Here is a 19830-nt window from a genome sequence, read left to right as displayed (position 1 = left end):
ACAGCACTAATAGTAATATATTTGAGAGAAAGTAAATAGTAACTTTCAGATTTGAATACCACTTGGTTGTTTGTCTGTGAATGTCTTATCTGTTGTCATATTTATATGTTATGTATTTGACCCCAGGAAGTGTAGCTAATCAGCAAATGTGGATCCTAATAAAATCATAATTATTATGTCAAACATAATTTCAACTGACCAATCAGAGGGCCCCCCTCGAAATGCCAGTCATCATGTCAAACATAATTTCATCTGTACATTTCAACAGTAAAAATGTGGAAACCGCTGTACCCCTCTGGTGCTCCTCAAGATTCAAGATTCAAGAGTTTTATTTGTCACATACATACCAGGGCATACAGTGAAATGTGGGTGGCCATGCCCGCTTCGATTGTGCAATAATACTAATAATAAAATAGACATACAAAAACAGGTAATAAAATATACATAAAAAGGGCATGAGATTGTTAGCTACGGGTTTAAGGCACTGGGTCCTATGTACACTACTATACAATATACAGTTTTAACTCTATATCCCTATGCTATACTTGCTATATCTAAACTATACTATACAATAAACACATCGGTTCTTTCCTTAAAGTGACCTTTATTTTTCTTGTTCCTTTAAAGTGTCATTTCCATTTTGTTTTAAAGTGACCGTTTGTGTGAGCGATTGCAGCATGTGTGTTGTGTGTGTGTATGTGTGTGCTCATATGTACTTGTGTGTGGAGAGTTCAGTGTTCAGTGTTCTGATAGCCTGGGGGAAGAAGCTGAGCCGTAGTCTCTCTGTTCTTGTTGCGTGTGTACGTCAGTGCATGTGAGCGGATCGGCGCGGGCGAGAAATCCGCTCTTCGCTCTAGACGGCTTGTTCCGCCCCGCTAATCGCTCATGTTGACCCCGCCCCCAAGTCGCTCGCCGCTCGCTCACAGCTCACCTTGAATCGAGCGTTCCCCGCTCCACATCGCTCGGCAGAATTTAAATTTTTTTTGGAGCATGATGTAAATTTGCTTGATTTGACCAAACTACCCCCTGGGCCCCTTAACAATTGTTTGTATTGAGCCGTATTGTAATTGTACCCATTCTGCAATGTTAAATAACGTTGTTTATCCATTCACTAGCTCTACTAAGCGATGATAGCTAGCCTAGCCACAATGCTATGGTCGCTGCCATTAACGTTAGCATGTAAGCTAACGACAACAATACTTTTTCTAACAGGATGTGAGTGACGGTTCACCCTTCTCATTGGTTGAAAATGGCCTTCATGTTTGTACATCACCATCTGTTGCTTTGGCATTGTACTACATGTATATTACATCAGTGTTAAACCACTGTGAGCGGCCCGGAGTGGATTGGAGCGGAGGAGAACTCTCGCTCCGGACGTCGCGCCGACCCATTTTAAAACCCACTTCGTCGCTCACGTCAAAACCACCCGCTCCGCTCCTCGCTCCGCTCACTCTCCGATCCGCTCACATGCTCTGGTGTACGTAGGCGCTTGCCTGACCGCAGCAGCTTGAACAGGCTGTTGTTGGGTTTGATTGATTGATTGATTGAAAAGTTTATTAACAGATTGCAGAATGGGTACAGTACAGTACAGCTCAATACATACAATTGTTAAGGGGATGCAGACAAGAGAAAGACTTTCGTCTTGTTTACATCAGGGTCCCCAATTTTCAATTCATCATATGACACACGACATACAGATAGACAGTACTGCTACATCTATACATTTATGACATACCAGATTTGCAAATACTGTACTGTTTGTGATACAAAAAGTGTCCAGAAAAAGAGTGTATATACATTTGACATGGAAACTGTACATTGGAGGAGGTTGGGTAGGTGGGGTGGGGTTAGGTAGGTGGGGCTGTACATTGGAGGTGGGGGGGGGGGGGGGGTTGGGTAGGGGGGGGGGCACTGTACACTGTACATTGGAATACTGACAAAGCCATACTTGGTCTTTACTGTACAACTGGGTTAGAACATTTGTAGGGGCCAGTTTCGAATTGCAGTCTCCCATAGGTGTTCTTTGAGAGTGTTTTTGAAAGTGGGTAGTGATTCACATTCCTTTACAGCAGTCGTGCCCGACCAGTCGATCGCGATCGACCGGTAGATCGCGCGCTGGTTTCAAGTAGACCGCGAGATTATTTTGGAAAATCATTTAATTTGATTTGATTTGGAGGGGAGGACAACACACGTTCGAGCAGTCCTATGTATAACAGGCAGTCGGCAGCCTGAGCCAATCGATACCGTCTACATCCCGTACATTCCGGACAGCAAGCTTCACCCATAGGGATGCAAATTGATGCCTTTGTTTTCATGGAGTGGCATGAGTGGGGGTCGGGCCCATCACCTGGCAGGTACAGTATAAACATGGCTCTGAGACCAGCCTTGAGTCACTCGAAACTGCAAGATGAATGGAACACCACCAGCTAAAAAGAGGTTCATTCAGAGGACGCTACTTTTCAACAACGCAAGCAAGACTTCACTGCCGCCAGAGCCAGGACCCTCCGACGAGCTGCCGGCGCCGCCAGGGAGCAGCTCCAACGCTGCCTCCGACGAGCTGCCGGATAGCACCAGCGTCAGCGCCGCAAGCAGAACCGGAGCAGCCAAAAGACCAAAAATATATAATTTCCATGAAGAGTGGGAAGAGGCTTACTTTTTTGTTTATTTCAACGCAAAATCAGTCTGATTTGCAAACAAACCGTGTCTGATTTGCAAACAAACCGTGGCTGTGCCGAAAAAGGGTAATTTGGAGCGGCATTATACAACGATGCACAAGAAACACTGTGCGCAACTTTCCTCACATGCAAGCAGAACTTCAACGTCAGGGTGAGGACACCGCACAGTTTGATTGCACACATTATGAGGAGCAAGTTCAAAGCATCTTGTCAGAGTTTGATAAGCGCTTCACAGACTTTTCAATACTTGAACCTGTTGCAAGCTACATGTGTTTTCCATTTGGAACTGTAGATGTGGATGACATCACATCCAAAGTGGCCACACTGTTTAATCTGGACAGCCATGCTGTGGAGAACGAGATCCTCACACTTCAAACTGACATTGAGATTAAAGCCAGGGCAACACAAGGGATGAAGGCAGAGTTCTGGGAGCTACTGCTGCCTGATAAGTACCCCAACCTCAGGAGATGTGCCATGAACTTAACAGCATTTTTTGGATCAACCTACCTGTGTGAGTCTGCTTTCTCTCACATGAAGAGATCATCAAGTCCAAGTACAGAACCACATTGACAGATGACCATCTTGTTGACTGCCTGAGGCTTGCAACCAGCTCCTACAACCCAGACTTTGAAAAACTAGCTACCTCTTCCCAGTGCCAGCGTTCTCACTAAGAGACATTTAATACAATCTTGTAAAAACAAGATAAAGGAGAACTATCAGTGACTGTTGACAGACCTTTTTGTGGAATTGTTTTTTTGATTGTATTCCATTTTGCAATGTGACAGCTCTGTTTACACATCATTCCTATTCCCTTTTAATTGTACATATATTTTTGTTTTGATTGTATTGTTCCACTTTTGATTTGGCAATGTAAACACATGTTTTCTCATGCCCATTGAACTGAGTGTGTGTGTGTGTTGTCAGTGTGAAATAAACGTGAGAAGTTACAGTTACAGTCTTGTCATTCTTGTAATTCCTACACTACACTGTTACAATGATATATAAAATAGCATATTATATTATATACCCATTGCATAATATTTTCTGTCATGTGCATATTGAATGGGTAATACTATTACTACTAATACTAGCCTTATGCACCTTATGACACTGTGGATATATTTTTCAGTTAGTTAGATAGTCAATTATATTGACCTATTTGTTTACACTGCTTGTGTTGTTTTTACTACCTGTACCCCCTTCCCCCATGCTGCTATTATGCCTGAATTTCCCCAAGGGGATCAATAAAGGAATATCTTATCTTATCTTAGCCGAGAGTAGGACAAATTTGGGCTGGTAGCTCTCGGCTAGGTGGCAAATAAAAAAGTAGATCTTGGTTCAAAAAAGGTTGGGCACCCCTGCTTTACAGCTTTGGGTAGGGCGTTCCACATTGATGTGGCATAATTGCTAAACGTGTTTAGTCCCTTGTTTGAGCCGAATCTGGGTTTAACATGATTTGTGGAGCTCCCTCTGGTGTTGTGATTGTGGTATTCACTGACCTGTGGGAAGTATTTTGACATGTACATGGGTACCTTGGTCGTGTAGTGTATCTTGTAGACCAGGCCCATTGCAAGTTGCTGTCGTCTACTCTAAGCCATCCTAGGTTGGCAAAGTGGGCAGGGGTGAGGTGGGTTCTAGGAGTCAGGTCAAGCAGTAGTCTGACTAGTTTGTTTTGAGATGTTTGTAATTTGGTTTTTAGTGCCTTTGAGGTGCTTTGGTATCATGAGGTGCAAGCATAGTTGTAGTACCCTTGAATGAGTGCTCCTGCCAGAGTCTTCAGGGTATTCTTGTTTACCAGAGAGGAGATCCGGTACAAGAATCGAGTTCGTTGGTTGACTTTTTTTATTACATTGGATGCCATTTTGTCACAGGAAAGATTAGCCTCTAGGATGGAACCCAGGTAGGTAATTTCATCTTTCCTTGTGACAATATTGTCACCCACTGTAACTGATAAGCCGTCGGTCTTGCTGAGTTTGTTATTTGAACCGAAGAGAATGGACTCTGTTTTGCCTAGTTTTGCCTAGTTCCGAGCTGAGGGTTTTTTCAACCTGTAACTTGTTCTTGTCAGAGACCAGCAGGGCTGAGTCGTCCGCAAACAGGAACAAGTTGCAGTCACAAACTGACGACATGTCATTTGCATAAATTAGGAACAGTAGCGGTCCTAGTATGCTTTCTTGTGGTGGGGGTCTTTCATTAAGTCCTGCAGGGGTGGTAGTGCAATACCCGTAGTACGCTCTGCTGAGCGCACCACTGTCTGAAGGGCCTTCCTGTGCTGTGCCGTGCTGTTTCCAAACCAGGCAGTGATGTTTCCAGTCAGAATGCTCTCTACAGCCCCGGAATAGTGGAGTATCTTCCCCGATACTCTGAACTACCTTAACTGTCTCAGGTGATACAGGCGCTGTTTCGCCTTTTGTACCACAGAGTCTGTGTGTTGTCCATGTCAGGTCCTCTGTGATGTGGACTCCCAGGTACTTGAAACTGCTCACCCTGTCCACGATAGCCCCATTTATCCACAGTGTCCCCTGCTGTATTCTCCTAAAATCCACGATCAGCTCCTTGGTTTTACAAATGTTCAGGAGTAGGCTGTTGTCCCGGCACCAGTGTGCCAGTTCATCAACCTCCTCCCGGTAGGCCTTCTCGTCGTTGTTAGAGATCAGCCCCACCACCACCGTGTCATCAGCAAACTTCACTATGGAGTTGGAGCTGAACCTGGCCACACAGTCATGTGTGTACAGTGAATACAGCAGGGGGCTTAGAACACATCCCTGGGGGGACCTGATACTCAGGCAGGGGTTACACACAGTGTTTTTGTGCTCGTTTTTATACGTTTTTGAATACGTTTCATGTCCCTTTTACACAGAAATGCGTTTTTTGGTGGATACGGCTGAAACGCTAAATTGTGTTTGCGTTTTGGAGAACCCCTAAAAAACGCGCCGACAACAGCCGTGTAGTCTGCACAGAGCCGTTGTTGCGAAAACGCCCATGCGCAGTAGATACCATCTGCGTGCCCTCCGGTGACAACAGAGTTTGAGCTCCCAGCTCTGTGTCCCTGTGTCCCAAATAGCTGCAGCTACCATGTGTTGTTAAGTTATTCTTATAAGGACCCCAGTCCAAGCTACAACAGTCTGCATTCCCTTAACAATTGTTTGTATTGAGCCGTATTGTATTGTACCCATTATGCAATATGTTAAATAAAGTTTACATCCATTCATTCTGCTAGCATTACCACTGGCTAACATGAGCTAGCATTAGCTATCAGACCCTGTTAGCTCAAAGCTCCTCTTTCAACTTAACAAGCATTAAACAAAAAGGCCCAGTCATCTATTCACCTTTGTTTAATACACACAACGTTGTCTCTAATGTTATCTAACTATTGATAGCTCCCGATATCATCAGTTTGGTGCTGGCTAACTAGCGTGAGCTAACGTTAGCTTCTAGCCACAATGCTATATTGTTATAATGGCATATTCCAATGACGTTAGCATGCAGCTAACTGTAGCTACCGATCTTTTTTTAGACTAAACTATCCGCTCTTGGTGGTCACTTGTGTTGATGTTAGTTTTGTTTCATCAACAAATGACAGGCAGAACACACAGTGAATGTATCCGTTTTGTTTATTGCACTTTTATTAGGCTTTGCTGAAAAAGAATTGCTGCATTGAGTAAATAGGCAAGATGGTGGCGCCCATAGGCGCCTGCCTTGTTGACATTTTCTTTGCTGGAGCTTCCAGGAAGTGTATTGGCACATTCAAGTTCTGATTGGTTGAAATTGCCTTCATGTTTGCCACCTACTGCCACCTACTGCTTTGGCAGTGTACTACATCAGTGTGCTCAGGTGACAAAAACGAAAGTGTGACTCGAGGCTGCCACGTTGCGGCGAAACACCTCTGACAATGAAACGAAAATGAAACGAAAGGTGTAACCGGCGCTTCAGGGTGATTGTGCTGGATGTATGACCCCCCACACCAGGGGTCTCAAACTCATGGCCCGCGGGATGATATTTTGCGGCCCCCTACTTGACATCAAAGTTTAGTGTTAGTGTGGCCCGCACGCAACTTGTTGCCGAGTCGTTGCACGAGTTGGAAGTTTTATTTATTTGATCACTTGTAGGCTACCATAGCGCAGGCTCATGACAGCAACGTTAAGTTAGTGACTTGGTTGAAACGTGATTCCGGAGTGATACCAAGTAAAGTGGAAGGCAAATGCATCCTCGCTATCTCCTCTGACTGCGAGCAGTGCTCTGCATGTCCGGCTGCACTGCCACTGTCCGTCTGTGTCTGTGTACGGGTCTGGTCCAATCACATTCAGCGTCCCGTCAGAGTTTCTCCCCCCCCACCCACAGTCTGCGAATCAGAGGCAGAGTAGGGCAGGTCTTCACGGAATGCATGTCGTCTCTTTCAGTCCGAGTCAGAGCAGAGAGTTGACAGCGCATCTACAGTAGCCTTGCTCCCAGTTTTATCTCCGTGAGATAAATGTAGCTAGTTTCGCCAGCAGGCAGGCAGCAGAAAAATATGGGATCTTATAAGATGGCCAGTAAAAGAAAAGTCGACTGCAATTCAAAGGTGAATGGACTTAAAATATGCGTTCATCCTGAGTCCAGCACCAAACCAATGTGACTAATATGCCAAGAAATGGTAGGTCTTGTGAAGAGTGGCAATTTGAAACGCCACTACGAAACAAAACACAGCTATTTTGATGCAACCTTCCCTCAAAATTCAGTACTAAGAACCACACAAATAAATGGAATGAAATCATCATATCAAGCTGCAAGCAGAATTATTGTTAAATCTATGTCACAACGAGAAAAAGCAACCATTCTCTCTCTCTGATGCATACATAATAAAATAATGTATGACTGAAGTGATGGAGACCATGTTTGAAGGCAGACAAAAGCAAATCCCCCTCAGATCGCACAGCAACCAGAATAACTGAAATACTGGCTGGTGATTTGATTAAACAGCTTTGTGATAGAATAAAAAAAAATGCACAGTGCATTTCCATAGCTGCATGTGGATGAGTCCATTGACACCACTGAGAAGCCTATGTTCTAAAGAACCATTCATGTTCTGAAGAACCGTTCATGTTCTGAAATGGTATTGCTAAATATTGAGAAGATTGGATCAGTTGTACTTTTTTTTGGAATACTTGAAACCCTTTTTTTGTGGAATATTTGATGCAGCCCAGCCTCACCCAGACTCTACCTCCAGCGGCCCCCAGGTAAATTGAGTTTGAGACCCCTGCCACACACTGACCGCCTGAGGCATGTCACTCAGAAAGTCCAGGATCCAGGCACTCATGGCGAAGCTCAGACCCAGATTGATCAGCTTGTCAACCAGTCTGGTAGGGACTATGGTGTTGAAAGCTGAACTATAGTCAATGAACAGCAATCTCACATAGCCCCCCTTCTGACTGTCAAGGTGAGAAAGGGTGTTGTGTATTACCTGGGAGACTGTGTCGTCAGTGGACCTGTTTGTCCTGTATGCAAACTGCAATGGGTCCATGTTACTAGGGAGGGAGGCACAAATGTGATCCTTGACCAGCCTCTCAAAGCATTTCATGACCACAGAGGTGAGTGCCACCGGTCTGTAGTCATTTAGGCCTGCTGGGGAGGAGTTTTTTGGTACAGGGATAATAGTGGACACCTTGAAGCAGGCAGGGACCACGGACTCGGCCAAGGATCAAGGAGAAGCCGCCTAGTCTCAGTACTTGCCCCACAATGGTGGAACGAACTGCCCACCACAGTTAGGACAGCCGAAACCCGTCCAATCTTTCGCCGTTGACTAAAGACGCACTTCTTCAACCATTATCTGAAATAAAAAAAATAAAAAAATACAAAAAAAAACTACCCCTAACTAACCTTATTGTCATGCACTTGTCCTAATATACTAACCTACACTGTAGCACTGAACACTTTGATGAACATTGCTACTCAGCTGATAGATTTGTGCCCTTCCTGATGACTGGCTCAGTGGCCTCGTGGGTAGAGTGTCCGCCCTGAGTTCGGGAGGCTGGGAGTTCAAGCCCCGGCCGAGTCATACCAAAGACTATTTAAAAAATGGTACCCATAGCCTCCCTGCTTGACACTCAGCATCAAGGGTTGGTTTGGGGGGAAGTCCTTGCGACATACTAGCGTCATGTCCAAGGGGTGTACTTGTACATCAAGCTGCCTCACACTACGGAAACAGGAGATAGGCTCCTGCCCCATGTGCCGTTACAGCTTGAGAACCATTGGTTCTCAAAGGCAACTTCTGATGACTTGCCGTACAGAACTTGTAAGTCACTTTGGATAAAAGCGTCAGGTAAATGACTAAATGTAAATGTAAATATGAATATAGTTGTGAACACCGGGTCCAACTGATTTGCACAGGACTTGAGTATTCGTCCTGTTATCCCATCTGGGCCTGCAGCTTTCCTAGTATTTACACCCATAAACGCTCTTCTCACGCTGTGTTCCGTCAATGAGAGAGTGTGTTCCCCCCGATGGATGAACCCCCCCTGCCGCGGCAGCCGACGCGTGAGTGACATCGCCAGCCGGTGAGCTAACTTCGCCACTGCTCGCCCCGAACCTGGAGTTGATTTCTTCCGACAGAGAGGCATCAGCACTCACGATTGAGGAGGAGTTGACTTTATAATCAGTTATCGTTCGTACTCCCCGCCATAAACCTCTTGTGTCGTTCTGGGCCATCTGTGTCTCCATCTTATTCGCATATCGCTGTTTTGCAGCCCGCACATCTTTGCCTAGCCTATACGCTGTTGCCTTGTACTTGTCCATATTTCCCGATGCTCGGCCCGAGTTGTAAGCAGCGGTGCAAGCATTCAGGGCCACTCGGATGTAGTTGTCGACCCACGGTTTTTGGTTTGGAAAGACTCTAACCATCTTCGTGGGGACGATAGTCTCAGCTAACGTTGCTATAAAGCTGACCACAACATCCGCATATTCACTGATGTCACTGGAGCTCGACCGGAGCATGTCCCAGTCGACGTCATCCAGTGCGTCTGTGACAATCCACTGTAAGAGGATAGAATAAGAGCACTTATCTCCTTTATTTTTCTTCTCATTCTTCATCATACCATCCGACAGTAGAAATGCCATCAAAATGGCAGTCACACAGTCTGCAACATTCTCTGTACTTGTCAAAGCCTATACCCCCCTAGGTCAAGACTCAGTGATTGATTTTGTCCTAAAGTACCACCAGACATTCGGTTTCATAACTCTTTCATAACTCTTTAACCTTCTACAGTTCTTAAGACGCGGAGTGGATGGGAAAAAAGACATAAAAACATGTGTATATATTAACACATTCAGCGCCAGACCCGACATAAGTCGGGTTAACTCGCCATCGCTTGAGCGCCAAACCAGAGAAAAGTCGGGTTTTGGTCGTTATTTCTTTTCTTCGCTATATCCATTCATAATTCATCCATCCAGCCTGATGTTATCATTGGGAATGGCTCTGAGATCGCAAACGGCCAATACCGCAGCCTACCGCCTTGCGGCCGGTATTGCACATCATTGGAATCCCTCTGGCTTGGGCTGTGCATCGATCTAAGAAGTCCGGTCCAGGTTTTCCTTCTCGGGCATGAGTAACGTTTATAACACATGGATTGGGGACACTCGAGTTCACTCTGTCCATGTGTTTTGGTGGATAACGTTGGACACACGGCCGCAATCAATATTTGGAATGGCGAACAGATAATTGGATTATTCTTTTTGCAGTACATCATAGATGAGGTAAGGACTGTTATCAATCTTGCGTTGATCTGATGATTTTTTCCACACGATCGCAGCGTGTGTCTGTAATGTACTGTGTAATGTATTCTGTAGGTGGCGCTCGAAGCATAGAAAGCCCCCGCCCCCCCCCCCACCCTTTCGTGCATGCATGATGAAACATAATACCGATAAGCGTTGATTTCAGAATGATTCTTGATCCAGGCGAGAAATGATTTATAAGGAAATGTAGTAAAGCGCTGTTTGCTGGAGTTCCCTGGGATTACACAGGATCACTCTAAAACTATACTCATATTCACCACGGTGTAAAACGGAAATGTATGGATGAAAAAAGTATGTTTTTTGCATGTTGACCGGAAGAAACTCACTGACAATCGACGTTGTTATTAGATCCATAGCTATAATATTTAATATAGGTTTAGCACTGCAAACACCGGAACTTATCCCCATTGAACAGAGCGCTGGCACACAATGGCCCAACATAGCGACCTCTGGCGCTGAACCGGTTAAGGCTTTCAAAGTTAATGCGTTATTAACGTGTTAACGCAACAATTAATTTTGACGCAAGATTAATGTTTAAAAAATATATATATATTAAAATAATTTTTACTAGACTTCACTCAGGTGTATTATTGATACTCTCATTGATACTATGTTTGTTTCTGACTCAGTGTGTGTGTGTGAGAGAGAGAGAGAGATAGATAGAGAGATAGAGAGAGATAGAGAGGAGAGAGAGAGAGAGAGAGGAGAGAGAGGAGAGAGAGAGAGAGAGAGAGAGAGAGAGAAGAGAGAGAGAGATGGGGGGGTGAGAGAGATGAGGAAGGGGCAAGAGAGGGTGGCTAGGTGGCGCAGTGGGCAAGGCACTCACCACCACGCAGGATATGCTGGGTTCGAGCCCAGCTCTCGGTGTTGCTACCAGTTTGGCTGGTCGTTCATACTAATACAATTGACAGTATTAGGGGGTGGGAAGCTGGTGGGTGGGGATCGGACGTTGTGGACAGTGACTCCTACAGGTCGGTTGGTGCGCCTGCCCAGTAGATCAGGGAGCGACGAGGGCGGCGTGTCCCTCCCACGCAGACCCTCGCCGCTGAGAGATCGCGCGATGCAGGTGAAAAGATGCGACGGCTGCCTCCTCGAGTACCGGAGGGGACGCGTGATGCAAGGCTTCGTCACATTGCAGCCGGCTTGTGGGAGGCATGGCCTAACAACGTTCGAGACAGGGGAGGGTAGAATTGGACAATGCTAAATTGGGGACGGGAGAAAAATTGAAAAAAATGGGGAGAAAATGTAGATAAAAAAAAGGGAATGGGCAAGAGAGAAGATAGCTGGGATAGTGTGTGTGTGAGAGAGAGAGAGAGAGAGAGAGAGAGAGAGAGAGAGAGAGAGAGAGAGAGAGAGGAGAGAGAGAGAGAGAGAGAGAGAGAGAGAGAGAGAGAGAGAGAGAGAGAGAGAGAGAGAGAGAGAGAGAGAGAGAGAGAGAGAGAGAGAGAGAGAGAGAGAGAGAGAGAGAGAGAGAGAGAGAGAGAGAGAGAGATGGGGGTGCAGGGGGTATGAGTCCTCAGCCCTTGTGTGGGTATTTTGTGCATCACTGTTTGTTTTGAATTTGATGCAAATGTGCAATGCATGAGGGTCATCCTTGAAGACAAATGGGGATGAATAGTTCAAGTGTAAAGTTCAACACACTACTGTGTTAGTAATCATTACTATGTAATGTTACAATTAGTACATTGCTATGCCCATCTGTAATTATTTTGTTGCGATTTTTTTGTTGTTGAATTTTTTTAATTTGTTTTGTTTTACAATGCAGTTTGCACATCTTAGTTACTTGAAGATTCTGGACAGTATTTCTCATTGTGGCAATAAATATGCATTTTTTGCATAAAACAAGCATTTGTCGACTCTCATGTTGATAAGAGTATTAAAACTTGAAAAATATCCGTTAAAGGTAGATTTAGAACAGATCAAAAATATGCGATTAATTTGCTATTAACTATGGACAATCATGTGATTAATCAGATTAAATATTTTAATAGATTGACAGCCTTAACACTATCAGTGCCGGCCGTGTTTTCCTTTTTACCCCCTTGAATGCCATCATCCACTTCAATGTTAGCGTTAAAAATGCATAATCTATGTTTTAAATGTGTCTAATCTGCCTGTCGCTTATCAATGACTTGTTTGCAGTCAACATTGTCAAAACGGATTGTTTTTTTTAATCGGTTCATATCCTTTTTATAGCATTTCGAAAAGCTATCGTTCTCTTGAAAATTTCCAGAAAATAGAAATATTCCCCCATAAACGGCATTTATTGGAATATTCTCGAATACACTAGACACGTTGTCATTTGTCGGCCTATTTATGAATCGTTTTCAAATAAACGCTAGATTATCGATAGTATGTGTACTTATGCACGCTATAGAAGTGGGCTGAAAAATCTATTCTCTCATTTCCTCAACATTACACACACACACACATACGGGACACGCTGTTATCTCAGTGAATACAGCTCTGATTATCCTAAAACTGGTAACATAGACTCCTTACCTTAGATCAGATGTTCTCCAAAAAGATTATTCCAATTCCTGATCGCCATTCCAAATATCGATCGCGTTTATTGATTGATTATTGGCTGCTGTAAATATATATTCCACGCTGCTTTCCAACTCGCGATCACTTCCCTCATCATCAGATCCCTCACCAGCATAATGGAGCCAGTTGGCTCCCCCCACACAGATCACCCAGTATAATCGAATGGCCTGCAGTTACACAGGGATACACGATAGGGGGCGGTATTTTCCCATCTGAGCTCCTAGAGGGTCTGCTGTACCAATGGGAGACTCGGTTGATGAAATATGAATTCAGATCGCTAATAAAAAAGACAATTCGCGTCGGTGGCACTTAACGGGGGGCATGATGAGACGACAATACATGTCTGTGGCACTCAAAGTGTTAATATATATATATATGTACTGTATTGGCGATAAAATGACAAAGATAAACTGAATTCTGATTTTTTTTTGTAATTACAGTGAATGTTTGCTCCATGCAGCAAGACACAATAAGGCTAACTTAGCATTAAATTATCACAGACCAGTCCTACTTGGTACAGTGAAGACAGCTGGGCTCTAGGGAAGGCAGGGCTGACTGTGGTAATATTAACACAGTGAGTTGACTGCATGCCATACACAGTGTGACAGGTCTTACCTTGAAGTCCATCTTAATCTCTTTAGCCCGAGGGGTCCGTCGGTGGACTGCAGATGACATCAAGTTTTTTTCCAAATGTATCCAAGGGTAAACACCCTAACCATGTCACAACAGCAGTCATAGTGTATATTTTCAGCAATACGTTTGTTTACCAATAGGTTAAAGTGTTATTAGTGAGATTTTTGTTAATGGAATGTGTTCATAATTTTGCGAATATCCGCAATTTTTTATTAGCGAAACGTCGCCAGTTGTAGTCATATGAGCAGAGGACATCCAGAGCTCACAATGAGCATTGACATTTCGAAAAACTACATTTCCTAGCGATTTCCATCTTCCTGCAAGCAAATTACTTCCTGATTATAATTTTTTATTTCTCTGGATTATATACCACAAAACTGAAGGTTATTGGCATAGATTAGTTAGAGCATAGAGCGCAGTTAGTTTGTCTACCTTCTGTGAACATTTAGCAACCATCCGTGTTGAAATCCGATTCAAAATGGCGGACCTGTCGCAAGAATAAAAAGCTGACTGTATTTACAGTAGATTTCATTCTCGGTTCTTCCTGCACGCCTGGTGATACTAAATCCAAATTGAACTCTGTCATTGGAAAAAGTAGATTTGGCCCGATCCATAGATGTGCAACATGGCTATAATAAGGTAATCTATAGGCCTGCTATTCTATACTCTATAATAATATTTCAAATAGCATGTGTCCGGATGGCAGAATTCAGTACTGTATCTACAAAACCTTCTGTTTAATCATCTTCCCTTTATTAATTTCCTTAGATTTTCTGTACATGATCTCAAGAAGGTACTGAACAAGCTCAGTTGCCGTTTTTCATGTCTGGTCATTTTTAGCATGGTGTTATTCACTGTCAAAGATGCAAAGAAAAATCATAATTTATATTCTCCTTTGTTTCATCACAATTTTGTGGAGCCTAGTAACAGACACAATATTTCTCACACTGGGAATACATTCCCTGGGATCCATAGATGTACCTAGATACCAAGCACATGCAAATTGACCTTGTAGAAGTGGAGCAATCTTCCAATTACTTAGGTATGTATTTTTAGGCAGATTTTCAGAAAATAGGGTTGGGCTTAACAGGTTAACCACATTATCCATGGACCTCAAGCATTGAATGCTGAAAGTGTTGTAGCGGCCAGATCCAGGAAATCCTTTGTGTTCAGTTTTATTATCAAAAAGACACAAGGACACAGGCCGATATTAAACTGACATAAACGGTGCACATTAAACAATCTCTGGGAAGTCAGTGTCTTCATGGCCAGTTGGCTACAGACATCATTCCCATCACTCAAGTGCAGAGTGATGCAACTCACGGATTGGGCACTTTTTCCAGCAAGAGAAAACAATGGCAAAAGCGAAAGGCCTCTCCTCTGTCCTGATTCTCCTAGATCTATCTGCAGCCTTCGACACAGTCAACCACCAGATCCTCCTCGCGGCCCTCGCAGGAATGGGAGTGGCTGGCTCTGCGCTGACATGGTTGTCATCATACCTCAATGACCGCTCCTACCAAGTGTCATGGAGAGGGACCCTGTCGGCCACCCGCCCCCTGCGGACGGGTGTCCCCCAGGGCTCGGTTTTAGGACCCCTTCTCTTCTCCCTCTACACCAGGGGTGGCCAACCAGTCAGAGACTAAGAGCCACAAAAAAATGACTGTGGTACCACAAAGAGCCACACCATATACCAGCGTTTCTCAACCTTTTTTTTCAGTCACGGCACCCTTCATGTGTTTATAGGTCTCACCCTCTGGCCTCTGAAGTTGCTAATGTCTTTTTTATTTGGGCCTCACAGGGTTAAAAGTACCCTGTGAGACCCACGGTTGCAAAATTACAAAATCACTTTTAGCCATTTAAAAAAATAATGTTTATTTAAAAAATGTTAAAGGGGAACTATTTTACTATTTCTTTCACTATTTGGGCACTTTTACACAATTCCTGTGAGTCTATGGAACACCTAGGTTTTTTTCAAAAAAAATTCATTGTTTTGTATTTCTAATCAAGTACTAAAAACCGCATTTTTCGACCTCAAGATCTTAAGCCGTTTTGAGGCTGGGCTCCAACCACTGTGTGGCCTGGTGCCAACTGCCACATCAACTGCCACATTATTATGCAGCTGAGAAATCTCTGACATCACAGATATGCACATTTTCAGATGACTCAGTTCAGTGAGGGTGAATATTGTGAGAGGAGAATTGGAAGAATTCGCCAATATGAGAATTAGAGACATATATCCTATTAATATAAGTCCACATAGCTAAGAAACAATGGTAAACACTGAAAAAAGCCATTTATAAGATAGTTCCCCTTTAAGCACATGTATAGTCAATTGGTCCTGTTGTTCAGCCTCACAATGCTATTTGATAGTAAATGTGTTTATATGTCCCACCCTCTGGCCTCTGAAGTTGCTAATTTCTTTTTAATTTGGGCCTCACAGGGTTAACCTCTTAAGCCCGAGATATACAGTAAAAGTGTATATTTTCAGCATTATGTTTGTTTACCAATTATTTTAACTGTTATTAGTGAAATATAAGATTATAGAAATCTCAGGGCATTGAGTCGGAAACCGGCGCATATTGACAGGAGGAAGTGGCACAGCCAAAAGTGAGTGTAGTCTTTTGAAGGAAGAGACTCAGGGTTTTCAAATTTCGAAAAACTACCCTACCCAGCTCACACCAGCCCCTGTCAATCATCTGACTTCTGGATTTACTTTTTAATTTCTCTTATTTTTTGGGATTATCTCCCACAAACCTGAACGTTATTGCCATAAAACTTTTTTCAGGTCTCGTCAATTTTAGCATGGTGTTATTTACAGTCAAAGATAATTTTTTTTTTAAATAGAATTGATATTCTCCTTTGGTTCATTACAATTTACTCAAGCCTAGTAACAGACACACTATTTCTGACACTGATCCATATATGTCCCTAGATTCAGATACCAAGAACATGCAAATGGACCATTTAAAAAAAAAAAAAAATGTTTATTCTACGTCCTTATGGAATGAGTGACATAAAAAAAAAAAAAGGTAAAAAAAAAAAAAAAAAAAAAAAAAAAGTAATTATTATTATTATTTTTTTTTTTTTATGGATGGAAGAGCCGCACATTGACGGGCAAAGAGCCGCATGCGGCTCGCGAGCCGCGGGTTGGCCACCCCTGCTCTACACTAAATCACTGGGTAACATTATCACGTCTCATGGCTTCTCCTACCACTGTTATGCCGACGATACTCAACTCTTCCTCTCCTTCCCTCCCTCAGATATCCAAGTCTCTGAGCGGATCTCGGCCTGTCTGTCCGACATCTCCGCCTGGATGACGACCAACCACCTCAAACTGAACCTAAGCAAAACAGAATTGCTCCACCTGCCGGCCAAATCCTCCCCCCTGACTGACCTTTCCATCACAGTCGAGAATGCAGCTGTGACCGCGTCCCCGACCGCCAAGAACCTTGGTGTTGTCCTCGACGACCAGTTGAACTTCTCTGCTCACATCGCAGCGACAACCAGAACCTGCCGATTCCTCCTGAGCAACGTCAGAAGGATCCGCCCCTTCCTGACAAAAGAATCCACCCAACTCCTCGTCCAATCAACAGTCATCTCCCGCCTCGACTACTGCAACGCACTGCTCGCTGGCCTCCCGGCCACTGCCACTAAGCCTCTTCAACTCATTCAGAACGCAGCGGCCCGCCTGATCTCAAACCTACCGAAGTCGGCCCATGTCACCCCACTTCTTAGGGACCTGCACTGGCTCCCCATTGCTGCACGAATCCGCTTCAAGGCCCTCGACCTAGCATACCGTGCGGCAAAGGGAACTGCTCCCGCCTACCTCCGGTCAATGGTCTCTAACTACACACCCTCAAGACCCCTACGCTCTGCTTCTTCTGGCCGCCTCAGACCTACTCCTATCCAAGCTCCGGGAGGGTCATCAAAGAGAAGTCGCCTATTCTCAATCCTTGCCCCACAATGGTGGAATGAACTACCCACCCCAGTTAGGACAGCCGAAACACGTCCAATCTTTCGCCGTCGACTAAAGACGCACTTCTTCAACCATTATCTGAATTAAAAAAAATAAAATAAAAATTATCTAACCCTAACTAACCATACTGTCATGCACTTGTCCTAATAAACTAACCTACACTGTAGCACTCAACACTTTGATGAACATTGTTACTCAGCTGATAGAGTTGTGCCCTTCCTGATGGCTTGTCGTACAGAACTTGTAAGTCGCTTTGGATAAAAGCGTCAGCTAAATGACTAAATGTAAATGTAAATGTAAAACAATGGATTTATTTTTTTGACAAACATTTAAAAGGAAATGATTTTCATGAATCTTTTGGCACATACCAGTAGTGATAAACAGATGAGAACTAGGTGAAGCCAAAAGGGGTTTTGGTTTAGTTGGGATCTCAATGGGATCTTTGAATGTCCAGATTTCCCAGGAGCCACAGGTGACCTGGTCACTGGAATACATGGAGGTTAGAGTTGTTTGTGTTGTTGTGTCTCTTACCTTGAGCTCTATAGCGGTGGTTCCTATGAGCAGCAGTGATTGGCTGTCCCAGACGTCCACCTGCAGGGTGTGGAGTGCCAGGTAGCGCAAGAACCAGCGCTTCTCCCCCGGCCGCAGGAACGACTCGTCCACTCTGAACTGGACCTGCAGCCCTGGGCAGTCTGGGGGAAGACACCCGTCAAGTCAACATCTGCATCACCCCATACATCACACTTGCAAGTGTCAACGGGGTTCACACGCCTATATTACAATGGAACAACACCCCCACAACCTTGACCCTAAGAGAAGATAATCAGGCGTGCAATAGGCCCATTTCACAGGGGACAGTTTTTGACATGTCAATGCTAGGTAAACATAGGTGTAGTTTAGGGCTGTCCCCGACTAAGGATTTGGATGGTCGACTATGATTGGCCAAAATTTGCCGTTAGTCGACAATTGGTCGACTAAAAAAGAAAACAAATGTATATATATATTTCTTTTTTATCATTCCATTTGGGCTGTGGGGGGTGCTTAATGTCTGAAGTCGACTGAAGGCTTCTTATCCTCTGCAAAAGCATGCAATTGGTCCACTGATGGATACATCTTGATATTTGTCTAGTCTAGTGTGTTCATTAGATGGGTGAAATCCTCTTTCAGTGCCTCTGTGCCTGTTTTCGTAGGCAGTTAGCCTCTGGTATGCGTGCCATTAGCGTTAGCCACGCTTCTAGGCCTCTTTTCTTTTGGAAAGAATGATACAAAAATATATATATATATTATATATATATATATATATTTTTACTATTCGACTAAGAGGTTGGTTAGTCGACTACGGCTCCTTTCGACCAATTAGTCGACTAAAATGGGTCAGCCCTAGTGTAGTTAATCACGTAAAGTAGGGTTCCATTCCATGTAGGTGTGCTGGAGACACACTGTCTCACTGAAACAGTTCTCGCACAACTAAATGGAAGGAACCATAATTAATGCAATTAACTACACCTATGTTTACCCAGCATTGACATGCCAAAATGGCCTCTGTGAAAAGGGCCTCTAGGTGTCGAGGTGCATGTACTATATCACATATCTGTATTAGATAGGTATGACAACTGATGATGATAATACAGATGATAATACAGAGTAAGCAGACGTAACAGGGAAGAGGTAACAGGGCAAATGACTCAGAGCTTAAAAATAAGGTACTATTTTTGGGAATTGAGAAAATATTTTGCCAGCTGTGACTTATTAAACACTGGCATTCAGGCAAAGCTCATTCTGAATTCTGAGGCTTTAAAGTCCCTAGAGTTAACAGAGATTAGGATACAAAACTACTGCTCTCACAAAGCAAAGAGGCCTTGGAGGGTCATTAACTCATTCAGCGCCGGCCGGATATGACCAAATTAGGGCTACCATGCCAGCGCTTTAATCAATGGGAGGACGGGGAAATTAGCGAGTGCTTAAAATATATCTTAAATTATGGTTATGGGTCTAATACACCCGTCGCTTATCAATGACTTGCTTGCAGTCAACATGTACAAAACGGATTGTTTTTTCATCTGTACATTTCCGTTTTATACCGTTTTGAATACGAGTATAGTTTTGGTGATTTCTAGTAATTCCAGAGAAAGACGCGATAATAGCCCTTTAGTGGAATACACAAAACACGAAATTTTTCGGCTGATTTATGAATCGTTTTTAAAAGAAACGCTAGATTATCGATAGTATATG

The 19830-nt window shown here is 43.8% G+C and overlaps 1 protein-coding gene across 1 annotated transcript in view; it reads right to left on the bottom strand.

Moving 5' to 3' along the window:
• The window catches only part of nphp4 (nephronophthisis 4), a gene marked incomplete at both ends in the record, with an annotated part of 904050 nt that overhangs the window by 235294 nt on the left and 648926 nt on the right, over positions 1–19830 (bottom strand). Inside the window, one exon of the mRNA XM_084333446.1 lies at positions 18130–18290. Coding sequence (XP_084189572.1) covers positions 18130–18290 — 161 coding nt within the window. The remainder of the gene's footprint in view (positions 1–18129; positions 18291–19830) is intronic.

Source organism: Notolepis coatsorum (assembly GCF_963971535.1).
Source record: "Notolepis coatsorum genome assembly, chromosome: 17".
NCBI lineage: Eukaryota > Metazoa > Chordata > Actinopteri > Aulopiformes > Paralepididae > Notolepis > Notolepis coatsorum.
The sequence above is the reverse complement of the archived record's forward strand: the minus strand, read 5'-3'. Positions and strand labels throughout refer to the sequence as shown.